Below are 24,517 nucleotides of genomic sequence, written 5' to 3' on the forward strand. Positions count from 1 at the left end.
ACATTCTAACACATGAATGTCATAGACAATGCACTATGGGCTTCATAAAATAAACGCCTTGATCCATACCTGGTCTTTCTTCATACAAACATCTCTGGAATCCTTTAGTTCTGCCTCCAGCTGAGCTACTGTCTGTTCTAATCGAACAAGTTCGGCTTTGTGCTTCTGCTGGCCTGTCAGGATTTCCACATGCAGAGAACGTAAGGTCTTTTCGAGCTCTTCAGTTTCATGTGCATACTTCCTCTGCTGGTCAAGTGCTTTTCCAGCTTCGGCGTTCTGCCGTTCAATAATCTGCTGACACTCCTCTACTTTTTCTGTCTTTTCACAGACTTGCCTTCTAAAGTCCTCTATCGCCTATATGGGCACAAACGCTACAATAAGTCATGTAGAACAGTTGTGACATGTAAATAATGATATCAAGGATTCTGAATGTTCGCTTTCTGATATATTACTGTGAAATGCTTGTATTAGAGAAGAGTTCTATTATGTTCAGCGCAGAGGTTTAGTGTTTAGCACCATTACAATGCATCACCGGAGCCCTGGCTTATAGAGTGACAGCAGGTGACATCTCCATGAGATTTGTATGACATCCCCATATTTGTGAGATAGGTAACCCTGAACAGCAACCATGTTCTTTTAAAGGGGTTCTCAAAACTCTGATCTAGAAGCTTGATGAGGGAATACAGTATCTAGTAATAAAGGCATGCCAACCCACTTCTTACCATGCATTAGCCCACTTTGATGGGCATCATTTCAAGTAGAATTTAGGATTCAGCAAAATAACACTTATCAAGTGAACTGAAAAGTCAAGGTCTTCTTCTCTGTCCCAGAGCACACACGACTCTAAAGCACTCATTACAGGAGCGCTGACCTGTCATGTCAGTACATGCTTGCTCCTTGTTCCCCGCTAGCTGCTGGTGCTATTACACTCACCAACAGTGAGCAAGTAAGAGCGCAGTGGGGTGGGGGTGGGGTGTTTTTGTGTGGCGGGGAGCTGCCCAGGCGATCGTTAAATCGTCCCAACAGCCAATAGAAGATAGCAGCAGTCTGCTGCCAGACCATTCTGCTTTAAGAGCAGAGTGGTGGTCTGTAACATAATGATCGGTCAACAACGAGAGAGAAAAAGTGGCATATCAGGAGAAGGAGGCAAGTTGTGTTCGCTGAGATGGGAATACCCCTTTAAGCTTGTGATTTCTAGTTCGAAACAGGGCTCTTGTTAATGATGACAATCAATGTAAATAAATAATAAATTAACTGTCAGAAGTGGAAGACTACCATATACACTAGATGGTCGTCAGCTGATCCCATTGAAATCGGAAACTTTAATCGACAATACGTAGATGTAAGTGGACAGATTTATATCCCATAAGGCATCTGCACATTAAAGTAAGGTCTATGAGAGGAGACAGGAATTATGGAAACTGTAGACCTATACATGGTAATCCCATGCACAACAAGCACTGGCACCATCAAAACAAACGTGCATCACAGAGCTGGGCAAGATAATAAAATTGATACAGTCATATACTGTATCCATGCTTTCCCTGACTCCCAAGAGCTGCATCCAACTTCTTCAGCCACTGGCATTAAAATACTGAACGACTGGACTCAAGCATGCCCTTCTCTGGGTCAGAAGTCAGACATTATTATATGCTTTTTGTATTTCTCAGAAGTTTTCAAAAGCAGCTACCAGGTGAATACACTTTACACAGATGTGTAGTTTCATAGAAGAAGAGTAACGTTGTCGGCCAGTTTTCCTAATTTAGGTTCAATCTCTTAGCTCTAGTGAATGTAAATGTACCATATTCAGTGACATCCAATAATGAGCCAAAGTTTCTACTTTAAAGGGGTACTCTGGGTGGGAGGGCTCTTTTTACTGTGGCCGGTGAGGGGGTGGATGAAAGCAATGACATCCATTTTCCTCCCCAGTTCCTGCACTGGGTCCGGCATCACACTATTCTGGTCTCTGGTCACTTCCTGGTTTATAACAAAGCTTGACTAGACTTGACTGGGACTAGAGACAAGAGCAGTGCGATGCAGAACCCAGCAATGGAATTGGAGAGGTAAGTGGTTGCTTTCATCCACCCCCTCCCTGGCCATAGTGAAAAAAGCCCTCCGGCCCGGAGTTCCACAGGAAATCTTTCTATATGAACATTAATACAGAAATATGTCATAAAATAGTGTGATGTGGTAAGAAATGATGGATGAAACAGAATAGCTATAGGAAACCAGGTCTTATCACTCAGTACTGATACCCAGACAATGATCTAGTGGTGGACGCTAGAGATGAGCGAACCTCGAGCACATTCATCTGAATCCGAACTCTCTGCATTTGACTACCGATGGCTGAAGAAGTTGGATGCAACCCTAAGGAGTCCTGGAAAATATGGATGCAACCTGTGGCTACAAAGTTTGCTCCATATTAATACCACTAAGTTAGTAATAAGAGCAATAAGCAAACAAGTTTATGAAGTTATCTTGTGTCTTATCTATCCTCAGAACAGACCTAGAAGATTGACAGGGAAAACTAGTGACAAAGGTTATAAGTTACCATGGTTTAAATAGCAGCTAAATTTTTCAGCAGTGAAAGCGAATATAGATTAGAGTTTACTGTGTGTCTGATCTATATATAAATATAACGAAACTCTCACTTTTTGGCTCTCCTGTAGTTCTAAAGACTGTGCTTCATAATCTTTATTTGAGTGGCTGTGAGTTGACTTGTACTCCTCCGATTTAGAAGAAATGGTATTTATTTCAGTTTGGCTCTTCAAGATCTGTAAAAGTAAAAAAAATAAAATAAAAAAATAAATAAAAAAAAGATTATATTCAGTGAGGAAAAAACGATTACCAAAGTAATTTCACTTCTAGTGTAACCGATCAGCCGAAAGATTAAAATTACTGACAAAGTAAAAAAAAATATAAAAATTGATTATCTTTGTACAATGGCAGGGAGTGGTATATATTAGCCAGCAGGTGACAAGTCAGTTCCTGAAGTTGATGGACAGGTGTAAGAGTATAAGTGACAGTGACAAGTGCAAAATGAAGATGGCTAGAGGACTGAGACAGAGCATCTCCAAAAAGGCAGGTCATTTGGGGTGTACCCAGTATACAAAATTATTAATACCCAACATTTAAAGGAAGGACAACTGATAAACGGTGACAGCATTGTGGGTGCACAAGGCTCAATGAAGCACATGGGAAGGGAAGGCTAGCCCATCACCTTTGACCCAATAGAAAACCTACTGTAGCACAAATTGCTTAATAACAACTATGATATTAAGATGTGATGGCCACAAAGGGTGAAATTTAATAAAACAACCATTTCCTTTCAACCTCTCTCAAGCATTTTCAACTCACCATTCATTCTAAAAAAAATACATCTGTCAAAATTATGTGAAACAAGATCAATATAATTTCACTGAGGGATCAGTTACATGCAATCCATAGAAGTCTATGGAGCTACAGAATGAGACAGAGACACAGAGCAGCTGAAAGCATACAATCTCATGCCAAAGCTGGATTCACAGCTTACACTGATCCGTAATACTCTATAATGTCCTCTATGCTGCTGTTGATTTCGGGGGTTTGCTGTATTAATATAAAGAAACAGACTCTGATCGTGTTTGTTACACCGGCCGTCATTCCCACAGAACTTACGTAGTGCTGCCTTCTGAGGGAATCCCAGCCGGAGTGAATACACATAGTATCTGGCAGCACGCTCCATAGTGTGCTGTGGGGAGTTCTGATGTGGGCACACACGGATGCGTCCACATCAGAACTCTGCGGTGCTAAAGATCATCCGGCTGGTACTGCAGTACTGGACGGGATGATCTTTTCCGACATCGGCCGGGTCATGGAACGGCTAGTTCTTTTACGTAGTGTGAACATAGCCTATGAGAGATATTATACTAATTATACTGCTTGTACTAGATCAGGCACAACTAAAAATTATTAATGACACCTGCAGAGGATAAAGCTGGTGAAAAACCCCATATACAAATGTATACGGTAATATGCAAGATAATTATACCCCTTCTGTATACACATAATGGCCTACTCTGACAAGCTTCTTGTACGGTTAGTGACCCTTAAGTGTGCATTTATTGCACTAGTCTAGCACAGAACACGCCACTTTCTTTCCCATAAGAACATATAATAGTAGGACCCTGGTGTGAACAAGTATCTCTCTGTAGCCCCGGCTTATCAAAGTGCTAGCTGCAATCGCACCTTAAAAATCAGGTTTAGATAAAGTAAAGTTGAAAGGGTAATAACTTTAGCAGCAATATTAAGGACATTTTGATCCATGCAACAACGTTCTGTACCTTTTTTTGGAGAAGCTCAATCTTCTCTCTCAGTGTTTCCACCTGCTGCTCATACTGCTGGCTCCGCTCTTTGTTCAATTTAACATCGTCCTTAGAGGAATGTAACTCTCCAGTTAACTGGTCAATCAGGTGTTCAAAGGCTTCTACCTGGTCATCCTTTTCCTTATACTGACGCTGGAGAATCAATACTTCAGCTTCGAGCCTCTTAATTATTTCCTTTTTGTTTGCAATCTAGCAAAAGTTGGAAAAGAAAGGAAACAGACACAAAATTACTCATATCGCTGTCCCAGCGTACTGTTACACATCTTCTAATAAAACTGTGGTAAAAAGTACTTAAAGCTACTAGATGAGATGGTAGAAAGTCAACCTTTTCAGCATACAATGATATGCCGCATCTGTTGTATTTCTTCATAAACAACAGAACAAAAGAAAACACACAAAACTGCAATAGACACAGAAGCAGATGTTGAGTTTTTATATTTTTTATGCATTAGTTAAAATAGGGTTAGGACACAAAACATCTCCTCTTCTTGATAATTTAAGGTTTGTGTTAAATATTCAAAGAGTTTGGTTCCGGCTCCCTGAAAACTTAGCCTTTGTTATCCCACAGATGCAGAAGTTGGATGCCACCCTAGAGAGACCTGCAAAATATGGTTACAGCCATACACTGAGTTTTCAGGTTCAGATAATGTTGCCGAAAAAAAACTTTTTGACAGATCTGCTGGAAACTATTCAAGGCCTTTATTTTTTGTGATTTTTTTCCTAATTCTAACAGGAAAAAACCCAGCATGTGTTCCATAATTTACTTTTATGGCATTAATTTAAAGGGAAACTAAAAAAGTCTATAACCTTCTGTAGTTTGGGAAGTCTTGACTTTATACCATAGCACATGGTGTGCTGGGGGTGAGACTACCACAGCGATCCACCCCTTCTAATGAACATTGGTGTAACAGCTGCAGCCGTGGCATATACCTCTTCCCGCAGCCGCGTTTTCTCTCCTGGCTGCAGCCGAGTTAGTTCCCCTGGCTGCACAATGTCCCGGATGTCCCCAGTCTTCTCCTCCCGCATGGTCCGGGCCGCACGTCCCTGTCTCCTAGGGAGCACGCGCGCTGGCTCTGCTTAAGCTTGAAGGGACAGTGCGTCCCTAATTAATTGTGCACATAATCACCTCCCTATAAAGCTGCACCTGTCCTCACATTTGCTGTTGGAGCCTCTGCATGCTTCCCTAAGTTTGTGGTCCCAGCTCTCCATGTTTCCTGCACGTGGTCCCTGCCGGCTGTGCTTCCTACCATCTGTCCTGCTGTCTGTGGTATCAGCCATGTGTCCTGCTGTATTTCCTGTCTGCTTATGTGTCTCCAGCTGCACCTCTACCCCCGCCACTAGCAAGCCAAGCCAAGGGTTGCAACCTGAGGGTCGACTGCCGCAGAAAGTCCATTGCAGTGGGTCCTGGTGCAGACCAGCAGCCCCTTAAACCGCCCTCCCTGGTATGGTTTCAGTCATTGCTTGTGGTGTACAGCAGATCCACAACTCTCATCATTGCAATTGGGGTGGAGTTCTGCAGTGACCTCACTCCAGAGCTTATCACTGCAGAACGCCATATATAAATATTAGGAGAGGTGGGTCGGTAGAGCAAATAGATGCACTGAGGGTGGAAGCCCTGCTCCCAGGGCACCAAACTGATCCATATGCATATGGAATAAGGTCAAGATTTCCCCAAAACGTCGCTTTGGATCAAGGTAAGAAAATGACCTTCTTATTCAATACCTAGTGCGCAATGGGAACATATCAGCAGGTTAGAGTGTAAAGTAACAAGCTTCAAATAGTGTAGTCTCAGTGCTACACGTTGTAGACTATTCCTATGCTAGAAGAGCCCACTGGAGAATCTTTTGGGGCAATCTGTCTCTTTTTGAAAGTAGACAAACATTTCTGTAAATCCTATTTATTTCAATGGAGAATGAAACACTCTCTTGCCATATGCACTGGGTGGTGTCTATGTTTAGGCAAAACTTTGAGGAACCCACCAATACCAAAAGACTAAACAGAAACAATCTAAATGGGGGGGTTCTCCAAAAGCCAATGATGTTACGTATGCTGGCTATATTTCAATAATTATACAATAAACACAGAAAAGTTAATGCAAACTTCAGTGTTTAGTTATTAACACAAAACAAGTAATATTTATACACGTCCCTATTTGAGCGATTTTTACTACAACCATGACGCCATCCCTTTGGCTTCTCCCTTAAGACATTTTATAAAGAGCGGAAAATAGCTACTGTCGCTCTTACATTAAGAGACTTTTTCCCTCTTTTAAATGAGACATTCATAATACTTAATGAAGAAATAAAAAAGACTGTCATCACCGCGCACTGCTACAGTTTGTTATGAATGGAAACGTTGTAACAATCGAGGCTGCGCTGCCCCTGAGCATTGCACGAGTTATGTTGGGAAATGTGCCCAGATTGTGCTTTGCTGTGGATGTTTCTAATTTCTCCTGTCTTAATCAAGTTCTCAAATTAACACAATCATCTGATTGTTCCTTTGCATAAGGTCTGTCCCATAGATGGGAACTTAATGACGCTCGGGCAAGGCAATGCTCCAATTCCCAGCAGAACCTTAATTGATGAAATGAACTTTGACGACTGGGATTTCCAAGTTTGTTTAAAATATACCCCTCAGTAACATTGTTAGGCTCATGGCATACATGATTACAGTGTAATGTATATAGTGGGCTGAAACATCAGGAATGAATGCTTGCTGCTATGTTAATGAAGAAATCAGCCGACATGTAGCTGATCCAAACGGCGGCTATAACTATACAGGGGCACTCACACAAGAACTTGTTATCACTGTAAAAGAGCCCTGCACATGATTACAGAAGTAATGGAAGGTAATAAATAACGCAAATATAGTGATAGAGGAATTGTTCTACATGTACTTTGTACTGTTATTACTTTTCATTATGGATAACCCCAATTTGTTTGATGGTAGCCCAACAATAAACTGTGCCCATATGATCCATGACTAGCACTGCAAGAAATGGACACGTCAAGTAGCATCCACTGGATTAACTACTGTAGATTCCATTCCACCAAATTCCTGGAACCCATTCCTCTGATTCTTTTGGACTTTGATAAATAAATGGCTTCCATCACACTCATTTGTTAGGGAAGGTTCGGGTTGTAACTATTTACCAGATGCTATATAGGGTCACCCCTGGGCACTGTATAAAAAAAATAAACCATAAAATAAAATAACTATCTATCCAGACCACCCTATACATTGTTCATGGCCAATGGAGCAGGCAATGATGATATCTGGTTAAAAGGCAGTGTTTATTTTGTTTTTTTACATATCAAACATGTCAAAACCCTCCAGGTCTCACTGCTAAGACGTTCTGGGATCGGGAGATATAGCCAGAAGAGAAAACAGCAGCAGTGCAATTCACTCCCCAGTCGTCTGCTCTGACCATTAAAATAGCCTCTTAGGCTTCCATTGACGGACAGACGGACAGAAGTGAATGTGCTGGCAGCGGAAGTCACTCCCCGGCTATATCTCCTGATCAGAGTGGATGTCAGCAAGGGCACCCGCTGTGATCAATAACTTTTGACATGTCTAATGACATCATAATGCAAGGGATTCAACAGCATCTAATGGGAGTAGTAGTCTTCAAGAGGACATTATTGCATATTCAAGACAAGTAGCACCGTTTTCACCATCGGTTTGTTTTTGTCAGAACATTGCTACTTGTCTGGAACATGCAATAAACTTCTCTTAAAGACTACTACTCCCATTGGATGCTGTTGAATCCCTTGCATTTTGAGGTTTACTTTTCTGGTCAATTGGGAGTACTAGTCATTCAGCGTGCATCCTCCTCTCTCCTTGCTGATTCCTGGGTGCTGTTGGATTTTTCCATTTTTTTTGTTATGTCTAATGACATGTCAAAAGTTATTTTGATGACAAGTAATCTTTAATTATACCTTGCATTTTATTAACATAAACCACTGCTTAATTCTATGCATCGTAATACAGCAGGCGGTCCCACTCACTGACTGACAGCCTTCTCTGTTAGGCTATGTTCACACAACGTCAAAAATATTGAAAAGGTAGCAGATTTTCATATTTAAAAAAAGTCTGTTCTTGCCGCGATTTAACTGACTGCAATGGCAATGCATTGAAGTCAATGAGAAGACGGACGTCCAATGCACACAGTGTATTGAATAATGGACGTTTTTGCCGCGGACGTCAAAATAATGAACATGATCATTATTTTCAGGCAAATAGCTGAAGTTTTTATTAGTTGTTCAAACAGTTTTTCTTTTGTCACCGTTCTTTCTCTGTCATTACTATTAAATTCAATGGACTTCAATTAAGCCGCATCCAAAGGACAATTAGTAACCCAAACTAGAATAATGTGCAAACACCCGTCAGTGCACTAAGGGGAGGCCAGGCTGCTAAATAACGTCCGTTATTTCAGACTCAAATAACGGACGTCATTTTAAACGGAGCTGAAAAAATGTTGCGTGAACATAGCCTATGAGTGTACATGGAGAGATTGATGGGACCACCCACCAGACTCCACAGTCAGTTCTGTGCTGTCCATTTCCTCTATTATTCTTGTTATTTCATGGGCATTGCATGTATTTGCTAAAACAGACAGGTCAGGAGAGGTGATGGCCCCAAATGACCAGAATTGCTGATTTTTAATGTTACATATTATTTAAAGAGCTGAAAAATAAACTAGACCCATTTCTAGGAGAAGAAAGTTTCTGAAGACATCAGTGCAATCATAGAAGGGAGGCGCTGTAAAGAACCTGCAGCTAAATTGCGGGATAATCACCATATCTCAGCTGAACAGCCTTCTGTAAAGTAACTATACTTCCCTTGTTTCTTTCATTATAAATGTGTTCGAACACAATTCTTCTGGAGGCATTTAAATGTCAAATACGCAGATTTGCTTATAAGATTATACAAATCCATAGAACAAGAAATGTCTGCTTCGGGTAAACAATACAAGTGCACTTGATATTAGCATGTGCTCTTCTCTGTCTCCAGGCAGCAGAGCCCATATGTTGGACACGCATGATGAGAAGCTATAAGGTTGTATTCAAACTTTTATGGCACATGGACCTAGCTGTCAGCCAGACTGTGGCCTTAGATGGGCAGGCTGCTTAATGATGCAAGTGACACCACCTTGGCTGAAAGACACTTCTCATAAATGCCTTTGTGCACTTGAAAAGACCATTTAAAAGCTTCAGCAAAAAAAAAAAAAAAAAGTGAGCCCTTTAACATAAACAGTGAAGAATACACCGGCTTCAAACATTGTTCCCTATGCATAAGAGAACATTTCTACAAATAACATAGAAAAAGAAAGCTATTGTTCCTGATATCACACAGAACAAGGAGAAGAGAGAAAAGGCTGAAACCTGGAGACAACTACTGAGGGAAGACAAGGCACCATCAGACAGTACAACAGAGCATTTCAATAACCGCGCTCAGGTTCAGGACTTCACTTCCATTATGTATGACATAGTGTGTCCTAGTTAGAATTCATTATTTCTTACTAGACTACGTGATCTGTAGGTAGGCACACGTGCGGGTAAACCCTAGAAGTTTCAAGTTATACAAAGTTAACTGCAAAGATATAGCTGCAATATGCAGGTGCCAAGATGCAAACACTGAATGTCTGGATACTATAAAACTGCATTACAATCATATTTACTATACTGTAAATCTAAAGGTGTGAGCTCATCGGCCATAAGACAAGCTGACCTCGTTCAGACTAGCTCCAAAACGAAATATTACATCTGGATACCAGGAGACTCTCTTGGGCCGAAACTCAGTATAAGTATGAACCTGCTTTATGGAAGCACTTATTAAAGGGGTTATCCAGTGCTACAAAAACATGGCCACTTTCTTTCAGAGACATCACGACTCTTGTCTCCAGCTCAGGTGCAGTTTGCAATTAAAGGGGTTATCCAGCACTACAAAAACATGGCCACTTTCTTCCAGAGACAGCACCACTCTTGTCTCCAGCTTGGGCGGGGTTTTGCTGCTCAGTTTCATTTTAGTGAATGGAGGTTAATTGCAAACTGCACCTGAACTGGAGACTAGAGTCGTGTTGTCTCTAAAAGAAAGTGGTACAAAAACATGGCTACTTTTCCCCCTACTGTTGTCTCCAGTTCAGGTGCAGTCTGCAATTAAGCTCCATTTACTTCAATGGAACGGAGTTTCAAAACCCCACCCAATCTGGAGACAACAGTAGGGGGAAAGTGGCCATGTTTTTATAGCACTGGATAACCCTTTTTAAGCTCCATTTACTTCAATGGAACTGAGCAGCAAAACTCCGCCCAAGCTGGAGACAAAAGTGGGGCTGTCTCTAAAAGAAAGTGGCCATGTTTTTGTAGCGCTGGATAACACCTTTAAAGAGTACCTGTGACCAACCCTTAAAAAATGAGCTATACATATCATAGAAGAGCTTAGGGTGCCCTGATCACACACCTTTTTTTTTACAGTTTTGATACACCCTTCATATCTCAAGATGTGTGGGTTAATAACGGTCTGATAATGTAGTTAATGGTCAGATGGGCATAAACCTAATTTTTTATAAAGGGGATGAATATCAGGTAATGGGTATGATTATACAGTCAAGAGGTAGACATCCACAGCCCTCAATGTAAAACATTTACACCCCCTGTGTAATCATACCCAGTCACTTCATTAATAAAATTAAAGGGAATCTAAGCATTTGGACCTAACCTGAGGTGCTGACAGTGTAATACAGATGACAGTGACCTAGTAAGCAAAATATATTTTGTATATTAGTCTGTAGAGCAGATTCAGCACAATCTATATGAATAAACATTCTGGATCAACCTTCACTAATATTAGGGGCCACGCAAATCCTGCACACTCAACCTGACTCTGTAGCCGGGAAAAGCAGTGCACTTCAGCTAAGGAAATAGGCCGCAGACACTTTGTCCGCCACTCTTATCAGATACGATTCCTGCGCAGGTTTAGTATGCAGGACTGTCTGCACCTCGTGCTGGGTATGAGTGGTGAAAAATTCCCTTTAAGTTTAAACCCATCTGACTATTGAATAAATTATCAAATAAATTGAAAACCCACATATATGGGAATGGAAGGACATATACTGGCTACAGGTCCTATTTAAAAGGTACTTTAGTCTGTCTAAAATTGCTGCCTAGAACATGCAATGTCTCAGAACCAATGTGCCATTCTTGTTCGGTCTTTATGTAGGCCAGCACTGAAAGGGAGTCATAGGCTGAGTGTTCTTTAAATAGTAAGGTGTCTTCTGCACTCCCACCACTAGGTGTCTCACTGTATTGTCTGCTATGATAAAGACACAGCTGAATGTCTAAATGTTAAGTGTTAACAATGTATGTATCTAAACTAATTTCTTTTCTCCTGTTTGCCACCAGCTGAAATGGTAATGCACCTTTAAGAAAAATTCAGTAAAAGTTTCAACTTGGTAAAGTTTATCCTGGACTCTGTGGTTCCTCTGCACTACACCTGCACCTTTAATGGGCATGTGTTGGGATCCAGGGATCCATATATCACTCTGAGCCCAGTGACAAGTGCCACAGCAGTACCATAACCTCTGCCTTTATAAACAAGAACTAGTACCCCAACTACAGTAGTTACCACAAACAGTAAACCCCAAGCAGTGACTTGGGAGCCACATTTGACTTGCGACTCCATGATGTGTGGCTCACAATAGAAGTTCTAATAAAAAATGATATGTACTTGCAATAGACATTATTGCAGACACATCCTAACCACTAATCAATGCTTACTAGGATTGTATAATACTAGGATCAGATATCATGCTGAAATATCAATTAACTAATGCTTGCACATTCATTATGACTTGCTTTTTTTCCTTATCTGTTTTAGTCCCGCAAAATTCAAAGAGAGGAAGGCAGGGGGGTGCAGGAGAATAATAAACAACATAAACTTACCCATCCTCGTGCCTCCGCAGCACAGCTCCCGGGTACAACTGACGGGCACAGGATGGCATTTTTGGCTGAAATCCATGTACTTCCTGCCCCAGTCACTGATTGGCTGAGCTGTGGGCAATCACTCCGTCCATCCAGGAGACTACCAATGATGTGGGGAAATAGCCATTTAAATACAGCTGTCAGCTTTGACAGCTGCATCTAAATAGCTAATAAGCGGGTGCAGTGATCGGACTATGCCTGCTAACCACTGCGGTCCCGACGGGATCGCGATGGCTCAGACACGTATCCCCTTTCTGACCCCCCCCCCCCACCCGACCCAGGATGTACAGTTACGTTCTGGCTGGGTCGTTAGGAGGTTAAATGTGACCTTTTCATCTGAATTGACACTGTATACACTTTCCCTGCTGGTTATTGGTTAGGACAGCTGGGATTTTTATTTTTTTTATTTCTATTTTTTTTTTATGCTGGGACAATCCAAGAGATGTAACCGATGGATATAAGTTATCAAAACATTTTCTTCATCAGAATATAACCTAGAAAGAAATAAAATTTGCTGTAATTTCTGCAACCTTGCGGTACCTCTGTCCTACTAGCACAACGCTGCCCACATTTTTAGTGAGACTTCAAATGGCTTTTTGTTGTAAGTACAGTTAATAGTCTCTGTGTTATTTGTGCATTGCTCGCCATCACGTCTGCCGCTACTGCTAATTGAAGTTGTATGTATAATTACGTGCGTAGGAGAATAACTTAGATGACCAGGAGACGGCGAAATCTGAGCTATACTAAAACGCTTAGGCAATTATATTTCATGGAAAAGGGAAAACTGAGAGAGCATGCGACTGCTATGGTTTTAAGTGCATAAGAAAACCGACACAGAGGAACTATTCACAGGGATCTGGCTAAAGGGGGATTAACTCAAATTAAACAGAGATGGAAAGAACTCAAAATATTTGTGGCTCTTTGAGCGGTATTTATTTTAATTCAAGAGATAACTGGAGATGTGTCTGCTCCAAACATTACTGATGGTCCCTCTTTTAATTTAAGCTCAATTTGGCATTACAGAACGAAAGTGAGACACGCTTATAGCCGGCTGCAAAGTAGCGAGAGGTTGGATTTCATAGGCATATGGTTTTTACAGTTAGAATATATTTCAAAGATACATTTTATAAATGGGATTTATAAATGTATAGAACGGCTTAAAGCGTACCCATCACTAAAAAAAAAATTTAAAAAACAAACACATTGGGACATGTCAAAAGGTTTGATCATGGGAGTCTCACTGCTAGGATCCCTACCATTCAGGAGAACAAGCTGAGAGACTGCCCTTCTCCATTCTCAATCATTTCAGTCTAGTGACCCCATTCCCGATGCTGTTGGACCCATTCAACTTTTGTTATGTCTCAGGGACATGTCAAAAGTCTCGATCGGACAGGGTTTTAAAGCTGAGACCCCCACTGAAGTAGTAGTGTACTTCACTCCCTGCCTTGCAGTGATCTCCATCTACGAAGATCCAAAACACTTGGAGCTCCACATCACCCCCCTATGGAAAGGAGCTCCGTAGATGTGAGCCAGGGCTCATTCTTCTGTTCAGTGGGAGTCTCAGCAATGAAACCCTGTCCGATCAAGACTTTTGAAATGTCCCTGAAAAAAAAAAGTTCAACTGGTCCAACAGAATCGAGAAACAATTCAAGTCTAAATTGCTTCCTATACCAGCAAAGTTTCACCAATAAAGGAGTATTACTATGGCAGGGAAAATTACAGCCACGTTCACACAATGTATTTTTTCACTAACTAACGGGCGTTGTTGCAGGATTGCAACAACCAACGCTATTTATTAAAAAATCAAACAACATTGTTTTCTATGGATTCCATGCTGCTGTACTGAAAACTGACATGTCAACTTTGAGCGGCCACCATTCATTGAATAGCAGCCGCACGAAATTGACAGTGCAGACAATGTAAAGTGCGGCTCCTGACAGACTTTATATTGTCTGCAATAGCTAATTAGAATGCGGGCACACCCAAATGCGCACGCATTTCAATTCAAAAGGAATGAAGTTCAGCCAGCCAGTACTGCAGTGCAGGTTGAACCTCACAGACAGCGGCTGTTCTATGACACAGCTGTGTCACAGAATGGCCGCTATCTTACAAAGTGTGAACCTGGCCTGATTGTGCAAACTGTCTGGTGCATAACATGGAGGTCGCATAGAGTTTTGCTCCTCCCTGAAATAAATCTATATTATGTTACATAAAAAGGATCTCGGAAAACTGCACCCTAAAGTGGAAAAGGTCCTATGGGGACACATGATGTTATAAATGCGGCTATACAATCTCCATCTATTACTAAAGTTGATTGCGCTCTACCCCCCACCCCCATCATCCCTCCCACCCCACCAGGCAGTATACATTTATTAAATAACAGGTATTTAAAGAAAATAATTTCAGTTACGAGCAATGAAAAGAAATAAAGAGCGCTGGCTGTGCTTCTAATTACAACTTTTAATCAGTGATACAATGGGGACTTAGCGTAGTTGAATACAGTAAGATATGTATCAACAATCATGATTATAATGCTTGGAGAGAGGGACTAAGGGATTAGAAAGCAATTATTTTACATGCTCTTAAATATGAAAGTTTATTATTTGTTTGCTCTTTAATCTCTCAATATTTTATGCATTTTAATAATAGATTCTATTATGTGACACGAGAAAATATCTTGGAGACGGAAGACAAACTGGTAAAGACTGGGAGTGAAAAAACACACACATAGAGTAACACCATCACGACTTAAACAACACAATGACAGCTTAGTCGTTAATGACAACAATCCCTCTGTACACATAGCATGTCATAATTACTTATAGAACATTTACAAAGCTTGGAAATAAACCTTTTCAATAGATTTCATATAGAGGATCACAGCATGAAGCAGAAAAAATACTCGATCCTAATGCAAAAACAGTATGAAATCCGAGGATGTTTTTTTTTCTGGCCACAGCATCGATGGCCTGTCCTCAGGTGAGGTCCTCCTTATGGAGTGCTGACACCTGGTACCCAGCCGATCTGCTGTTTGCTCAGGCCCTGGCATACAAAGAAAAGCAGACAGCTCCGTGTTGGGGGTAGTGGCCATGTGGGTTTACTGCAGCTCAGCTCCAGTTTAATGGGGGCTAAACTGCAGTAACTTACCACTACACAATGAACAGAGTTGTCTGCTTTTGTTCTGTTCTTTGTGAGGGTTCACACTATGGAATTCGAAAGGAGAACTTCCTGCGGATTCTGCTGCTTGCCCCGGCACACTCCCACTTGAATCTACGCCTGTCTCATAGACTCCATTCTATGCTCAGACGGAACTGAAATGTCAATTCTTTGGGAGCATAGAATCAAGTCTATGGGACGAGTGAAGATTTAAGTGGGAACGTGCATAGGCGAGCGGGAGAATCCACTGGAAGTTCTCCACACAGATTCCTTAGTGTGAACGCACCCTAAATGCTGATACCACAGCTCAGACAAACAGCTGTTCAATGGTGGTATCATGTGTCAACACACAACTGATCAGATATGGTAACTTATCCTGAGGACAGGCAATCAACACACTGTAGCCAGGTAATCCCGGTAATCCCTTTAATAACCTGAGGGTAGGTGTGGCGTGGCACTGTTGTTACACGTTGGCAACTCTAGGTGCAGCCCACAAGTATCAGTCAATTGCCAGTCCTAGTGGTCATGCCTAACAATGGGGCATCTGGACTCTGTGCCCCATTCACATAGCTGTGTGCGAGACAGTAATGCACCATCAATCATGATCATGACTGTCCGGACCATGCACTTCTGAAGGTGACAAAGCCTATGGAGCCCTGACCGCAAAATGGACCATATAAGTGCTGGTATTATTTTTTTTGCGGAATGAATCGGAGGCCACACACAGATCTGTTTTCAAAATACATGTGTACAAGACCCCATTGAAATCAATAGATCCTTCAAAAAAAATCGAGGACAAGGCTTCACCACTGCTTAAAGCATCAAGTCCTGGTCCAGCCTGCAAACATCATTACAGCAGCACTAGCCATGTGGACTAATGCGAGTCTGCCATGTTGCCTTTATAGTGTCCAAAAATATATATATTTTTTATGCAATCTGCAAACAGAATCCTAAAGGGGGGGAAAAAACCTAATAGCTTTATTTCTTGGGCGGTAAATAAGAACACTCAAACGCAGATTGTTTTACTTCATAATGTCGTCTGTCAACGATGCCCTGGAAACATTAGTTAGCAGCTGATAAAATTAATTACGGTTATAAATGTAATCTGATTAAATTCGTCACTACAAAGGAACTCGCCAAAAAAATTATGCAGCGCTCATTTACTATCCAAAACCTGTTATTCTCTTCAGATGTCTCAATTACATGACAATATGAAACAAAGCCAACTCTCTTGACTGGTTCTAACGGTGCCCAAGTGATTCTTGGCATGTGTTGCCGGTCCCTCGAGTGTTCTAATTAGCTAAGATCTCCTCAATTGTTTTAGCTATAATTAGCAGGCATATAAAAGTAATGACGTATTGCACAATGCCAGTGAACAGTAATTAACTTTTTTGTTCCTATCAATGTTCCAAGCGGAGCTACCCCACAACACACTTCCTCAGGCACTGATGCTTAATTCAGTGCTCATTACACAGAAGGCGCACTATAACTTGGCACGTGGCCATGCTCGACATTCCATGTGTGGAATGAACTGCTTGGATGGCAGCCAGCATTATTTCAGAAACAAACAACTGTGCCATGTGCAGGAGAGAGGGGAAGAAATCTTACTGCCGGGGGATTTGGCACATGTGCAGCCTGTTGGGTCTTTTGGTAGCAAAGTGGTTATGTTACTGAACATAATAAAGGAGGAAAGTTGTTTACGGCAACAGAAACAAACATGTCCAGCGATTCGTAGGAATACACACAAGTCTTTTAAGATTTTCTCTTTTATGATAACAGCAAATTAGGAAGCTTTCTTACAAAGGGGTTTGTTCACACGCGGCTGATTTGTTGTACAAAGTAATGTATGTAACATATATATTTAATCATCTCCCGACTTTGTATTGATAACCTATTGCCCTTGGTTACGACCATTTAATTGAAACCACTGGTCACACATACTAAGAGCAAATGCAATCTCTTGATCTGTCCCTGAAGTATTGGTAGTTAGTCTCCACTGTAAAAGCCAAGGGGGTTCATGGGAATATAACAAACCATAGTTTTACTTCTGCAAATGGGTATTTGTAGAGGTATAACAATGTCTTTTGTCTTAGGAGCTCAAGTGCCATAGAGGCGGCACCAACTGCAGCATGCAAATGTAGGAGTCAGTTTCCAGCATATTGTCCTGTATATCAATCTGTTAAAGCAGGGTGGGAGGGATGGGGAGGATGCATGCAAGCTGTGGTTCCCTGGTGTCATCGGCCTTCTCCGGTGTCTGCAGCTTTGTCTTTTCTGCACTCACAGGTCACTAATTGCTCAGCCAGTCACTGGTGGTGCAGAGCTGCAGACACTGGGAAGGCCACCAAGGACACCGGAGAAGGCCCAAGGACACCAGGGAACATGGTAAGGTGAGTTATTACTTTACTATTTTATACTAAAGGCTAACGATGTCCGTGCAGCCCTTGCTGCCTGACAGTCGTCCCAATTAGTTGCAGATTATCTAGCAGATCAGCGCACGTTTACAGTTTATGATTGGGCATCTAGTAGGACCCTTAAAGTGACACTGTCACTCCCTATTTGCATTTTGACTGCTCTCTATCGATGTAAAGGGTAAATGTTACAGCTTTCATGGCATTCACCAATGGCTGCGGAGGCGGTGGGGCCTATGTGATGACGTCACAGATGGGCGGGGCTAAGTTGTGCTGGGGACAGAGCAATGTGGCACAAAGGCAATTAGGCCCCGCCCACATAAACTAATCCACAGGTGATAAAAACGACTTTTTTTTACCAGAACAAGCACTATGAGGTGTGATATCAAATAAGTAATGAAAGCTGTAACATTTACCCTTTACATCTGTGGAGAGCAGTCAAAATGCAAATAGGGGGTGACAGTGGCTACCGGTAGTGATCCTGAACTGCTTGCGTGATCTAGACTTCATGCTATAAATAGTGTCTTGCTTTAAAAAGAGTCCATATTAAGCAAACAAATCTCAATGAATCACAAGAATTAAAGGTCCCATACAAATTATACTTTGTCGGCTGTATCTGCCTGGAAAATCACCACCTGACCTTTTTGTTCTGGGAGAGATAAGGGAGAGTCAGCTCTCTGGATGCAGCTTAACCCTCCCTTCCCCAAAGAAAACACAGGATCGCTCAGCTATGCCACATATTCCTGTGTATGATGAGGACAGGAGAAATAACGGATTGCTGAATGATCGTTTAGCCGTCAGGTGTATTGAAGGTGTATGGCCACCATTCGTGTCTAGCCTAACCACTAATGCTTGCAATTTACCAATAGTTTAGTATGTTCTAACTACAGTTGGTGGCGTTGCCTTTAAGAGCAACCTCAAGTCTTTTACATTATTAGGTTAGAAAAATAAAATCAGATATCACATGCTACTTATATATCTTTCGTGTTCATTATTTAATATTCCCATTTTCACATCTTTGTGCAGTGTGTTTTTACTAAATAACATGAAACGAACTGAGAAAAAAAATATTATTACATTATATCAGGGCGCTAAATCAAGGGCAGTAACTACAATTGGTTCATTTTAAGAAATCATAGACAATGATGAAGGCAGGTAGGTACAAGAGAATATAAGGAGGTTGCCAAGTGCACTCTTTTTACCTTGTCATTAGTAGATTATTTTCTTACAAAGTAAAAACGACAAGGCACATTTTCGTGGTCCTTTTTTTCCCTCTAAAAAGTCATCTTTGATCTTGGCCAGTAATTATTTTTCTACCAGGCATCCTGAGATAGGTTTTAGTTCTAAATGTGGCTGAACAAGATCAGTATTACAGAGAGCGCTATCAGAGAAGAAGTTAAAAACACTATTTTAATCTGTTACGGATAAAAAGAATTAATTCCAGATTTTGTTTTCTTCAAACATCACTGCCTTTCATCATTCATTTACAGTTGTCCTAAAGCACTTTCTTAAATAAAAAGTTCAGATTCTCTCTCTTTTTTTTTTTTTTTATAAAGCCCATGTTCAGTATAAATATGTTCGTGACACCAATACTTATTTTCTTTTTTTCTTTTTTTTCCTGCCAAAATTAAATCCAAGAGCGATGTGATTTGAACAGAACTTTAAAGATTTCTTATTTTAGAGAGTACTAAACCACCAGAACAGAAAAAGAGGAGTATAAAATATCTTTTAAAGTGAAGCCCCAACCTCCGAGACCACTTTACAGAACACTTAATTTACTTATATAATGTTGTTATAATGGGCCACCGGCTGCTCCTCCATTAGCGCCAGACTCCTCCTGGGCTGTACCCTTTATTCTATTACTCTATTAGAGTCATCATGTACTCTTAGCTTCCTACCTCCTGAACCGATTTATGCTTAAGTAATAGGTCCTTTAGGTAATGATATTTGTCTTTATTAGAGATGAGCACAACTTGAGCATGCTCGATCAGCATTTGGCCTATGACTTTATCCATGTTTTCCAGGACTTCCTAGCGATTGTAAGCCCTCATGGGCAGAGTCCTCTATCCTCATGTACCAGTCTTCCATTTACCTTATTCATGTAACATGTTTGGATTTTGTAATGTTCTGTTTGTCACCCCCTATTGCTTGTATAGCAAAGCAACCATCACATCATTGGGCATCAAAGCCGTCTGGAGTCGGACTCAGGAGGGCAAGTATACTTTATTTTAGGTCTAGCCTATCCCAACCCCATTAGTAACCCAATGTGTCCAACATCTCTCTGTTGTTCTGTGTTACCTTTACCCCCTTAAGAATGTGTAATTTTTTTTTTTATTGTTCACCAGAAATTTACATATGCCATTTATAGAGATAATAAAGAACCTACCTCAGCTTGTGTTTTTTTCCCAATAATATGTGTTCTCTCTAAGCACCACTAATACTCTCAGGTGATAAATGACTCTTGCATAGACATAAAATAAAAACCAAAATAGTGTAACTGGGGCCACAAGACAATGGATAATGGTTTGCTGAAAAGCCCAAGCTCAGATTCCTCCAGGACTTACAGCAGAACCAAATAACATAACAAGCAAGCAGTCAAACAAGCAAGAAGAACATACAAACTCACACAAAATATACTATAATCCACACAAAACCAAGGAACCCTGCTGTGTTAAAGTCAAAGATGCTGATCCAGGGCAATGGATCTGTTGGAAGACAGCTGCATAGCAACTATCCTAAACAGCTAAATAACAGGAGAAGGTTATTGATACTTAGAACCGTTCAGCTGGCCACATCTCCTTTTGGATAATGTGACATTTGTCTAGTTTCAAGATTTAAATGAATAAGCTAAAAAATACCTAATGAGAAAAAACTTTTATTTCAAACGGTAATTGGGGAATGCAAAGGCATATCCAGCTAATGGTTTCCATACCTCACTAGTAGATTCTGTCACCTGCTGCTGTAGCGCACCAACATGCTTCTCTAGAGACTTCATGGTGTCCACAGTGGCTCGGCATTTCTTCTTATACTGTTCTAGACTGGATTCTGATGCTTTGGCCTGGTTGTGGACTTCTAACATATTTTTCTCAAGTATTCGGACCTGTTGCTGCAGTTGTTCCATGTCCATATTTTGTTTTCTTATAGTTTCTTCTTGAGTCTCAATCTAAAAGCAGAGGAGCAGGCATCAACCTTAGCCAACTATTAACATTTTGTGCACACCTTCTTTATTTAAAGAAAAGAAAACTAAAACATATAGGGGAACATTTATGAAACATGGTGTAAAGTGAAACTGGCTCAGTTGCCCCTAGCAACCAATCAGATTCCACTTTTCATTCCTCACAGACTCTTTGGAAAATGAGAGGTGGAATCTGACTGGTTGCTAGGGGCAACGGAGCCAGTTTTACTTTACACCATGATAAATCTGCCCCATAGTTTACATCAGGGATGGGGAACCTTCGGCTCTCCAATTGTTGGGCATGATGTGAATTGAAGTTTTGCAACAGCTGGAGGGCCGAAGGTTCCCGTCCCTGGTTTATAGCCACTATGAGTTCTTGGATGTGAAAAAGCCCTCTGTTAAGGTCCTTGCTTCACCTGAAAATACAGGCCTGGTCTGATCAACCAGTTCTATAGTATAGAAAGCAATTACAAGTACTTTGGATATTTATTTGAGTAGTTAATACAATATTTCACAAATATTAGTACAGTATTCTTTTCCATTTCTACACTGAAAAGACTTGGACGGGAAATAAACTTTAATAAAAGTTGAACCCTTTGACACACACTAAGAAAGAGAGCATTACATACATACACTATGCAGGCTTGCCTTTTAGCTAAAAAGTTTTGAATACCATCTCAATCTAAAAATGCATTCTTGGCTCATTACCTTCTTTTCTGCATCTTGGTAAACAAGTTCGGCACGCTCTAAGTTTTCTTCGAGAGATAGTATTTTATCCTTGCACTCTTGCATTTTCAGAAGATCTGCTTGATGTTCTGACGATTTCGAGATCAGATCCTTTTGCACGAGGGAAGCCTTTTGGTTCCACCTTTCTAAGTCGGCAGTGTGAGCCCGTTTGGCTTGATCTAGATCGCTCTGAAGTTTCTCTACCATCGTCATGTAGTTCTGGATCTGAAACACAAAACATACTGCACTTTTATCATTATCCTACTGATTACAAAATATTTACCATTGCAATTTAAAGGGGGAATAATCAACTGGTTTCCGAATGTTTTTGTTTCAGATTTGTAAATTATTTCTATTTTTTTTTTTTAAAACCCAGCCTTCAAGTACTTATCAGCTGCTGTATGTCCTGCAGGAAATGGTGTATTATTTCAAGTCTGACACAGTGCTCACTGCTGCCACCTCTGTCTGTGACAGGAACTGTCCAGAGCAGAAAAGATTTTTAAGGGTACAAACCCACTTGACGTATTTGCTGTGTGAATCAGTCTTAAAAATAAGCAGGCAAAACGCAGGTTGGCTTTATACAATTGTTCTGCGTTAAAATACGCAATTGCGTATTTTTGAAGCGTGAAGCTACATGCGTTTTTCGCACAGGTTGTTAACAACTGATGCTTTGCTAACAACAAGCTTCACGCTTCAAAAATACGCAATTGCGTATTTTAACGCAGAACAATCGTATAAAGCCAACCTTTCTAAGACTGATTCACGCAGCAAATACGTCAAGTGGGTTTGTACCCTTAATGTGGATTTGCTACTGCTCTGCACAGTTCCTGACATGGAAAGAGGTGGCAGCAGAGGGCAATGACCGGAAAGAATACACCACTTCCTGCCAGACACACAGCAGATGATACTAACTGGAAGATCTGAGATTTTTTAAAAAGAAGTTATTTACAAATCTGTATATTATTCTGACACCAGGTGATTTGTGATTGTTAAAATCCACTGTATGGCCGTGATTTATTAGGCAAAGGCAGCCGTCTATTAATAATGACAGCCACTAATAACATCCATGGTTATTATTTGCGACCGTCCCTATTAATAGATGGCCATCATTTTTTAGGCCTAAATCTAGTTGCGGGAACATAGCCTAAATCTACAGCTCAATCTTCTTCATTTTTAATATACTGTAGATAGACTATAACTGCAACTATATATCTCCCCCGTTTCCAAACAGAGCACCAATAGGGATACAATTTATACTGTATATGGTCCGAAATATTATTGCAATGGTCAGTTTCCAAAGCCAACTATAGGCCATTACCTTCTGTATGGGATCTTAAGAGTTTGCAAATAGGATATCACAATAGGAATATCCTATCAAAAAGGATAAGAATACGTCTAACAGTGGTAACATTAAGGCAAACAATGACAAGCAGTGTAGCCAGATATTAGCATTGAGCTAGACAAACAGTGTTTAATATGCAGCAGGGAAAGACTGGAAATGCATGCCATTAAATAGAAAGGAAGGATGAAGATCATGGGGAGAAGTTATGTTGCATACATTACCACACAAACGCACACAAGAGATCAGACTATAAAGGCGAAAGCGGAAGGACAAGAAAGAGAAGGACTTTTCCGTTCATCAGATTTTAGAACGGCACATAAAGGCTTATTGTTTAGTCACTAATTTTTATTCTAAAAGTGGCTGATTAAATACCACATCCTGCTTATTCTAAGCAGTTCTGCGCATTTTTATTTTCATCACTTTCAATTTGACTTGTAAAATCACCTTAATTTCTTATGCAGTCTTGATTTCGCAAGCCAAAAGCCAACATTTGTCAAGTTTACTTCCCCGACTATTTCAGGGAATATGCTAGGGTAGCGGTGTTAGAAATACAGGCTGTTTAATTACCTATTCAGAATCTACAAGTACTGAGCACTGAAACAAAGCTGTTCCGAACCGGTCTGCGATCAAATGAACACATGTGACTTTTAGGTGTACCTGTCGTTACAAAAAACTTTTGACATGTCATAGAGACATGTGAAAAGTTTTAAAGCGACTCTGTACCCACAATCTGACCCCCCCAAACCGCTTGTACCTTCAGATAGCTGCTTTAAATCCAAGATCTGTCCTGGGGTCCCTTCGGCATTTATTGTCCTAAAAACAACTTTTAATCCTGCAGCGCTGTGTCTAACGGCTGCGGCTTACATTTGTATATGCATTAGGCTGGCACCACCTCTCCGTCCTTCCTCCCCGCCCTCCTCATCATTAGGAATGATCCAGGAACATAAACTGCTGTTTGAGCTTTGCACAGGTGTCTTAACAATCCAGCCCATGTTCATTATGCACACAGAAGGGGAATAGGAAGCAATCTGCCTGGGGCATTCCTAATGATGAGGAGGGTGGGGAGGAAGGACAGAGAGGGTGTGCCAGCCTAATGCATATACTAATGTAAGCCCCGGCCGTTAGACACAGTGCTGCAGGATTAAAAGTAATAATTAATAACTGCATCACCTGCCGAACAGACCGCAGGACAGATCTTGGATTAAAAGCAGCTATCCGAAGGTACAAGTGGTTTGAGGGGGTCAGATTGTGGATACGGAGTCGCTTTAATTGGTCTGGGTCTAAGTGTTCAGATCTTTACCACCTGGAAGAACAGGGAGAGGACCATGCTGCAGCGTGTCCACTCCCCGCCCGAGTTAAGGCCCTAT

General features: G+C 41.0%; 1 protein-coding gene across 4 annotated transcripts in view; it reads right to left on the bottom strand.

Annotated features, from left to right (window-relative positions):
• LOC138783143 (polyamine-modulated factor 1-binding protein 1-like) overlaps window positions 1-24,517 on the bottom strand; it is a 279,398-nt gene that overhangs the window by 206,477 nt on the left and 48,404 nt on the right. For all 4 annotated transcript variants that reach the window (XM_069957440.1, XM_069957441.1, XM_069957443.1 and 1 more), the window contains exons 7-11: window positions 21,791-22,033; window positions 20,840-21,070; window positions 4,323-4,553; window positions 2,652-2,774; window positions 70-354 (exon numbers count right to left, since the gene is read on the bottom strand). In XM_069957440.1, coding sequence (XP_069813541.1) covers window positions 70-354; window positions 2,652-2,774; window positions 4,323-4,553; window positions 20,840-21,070; window positions 21,791-22,033 — 1,113 coding nt within the window. The remainder of the gene's footprint in view (window positions 1-69; window positions 355-2,651; window positions 2,775-4,322; window positions 4,554-20,839; window positions 21,071-21,790; window positions 22,034-24,517) is intronic.

The sequence above is a fragment of the Dendropsophus ebraccatus genome, chromosome 2 (assembly GCF_027789765.1).
Source record: "Dendropsophus ebraccatus isolate aDenEbr1 chromosome 2, aDenEbr1.pat, whole genome shotgun sequence".
Classification (NCBI taxonomy): Eukaryota; Metazoa; Chordata; class Amphibia; order Anura; family Hylidae; genus Dendropsophus; species Dendropsophus ebraccatus.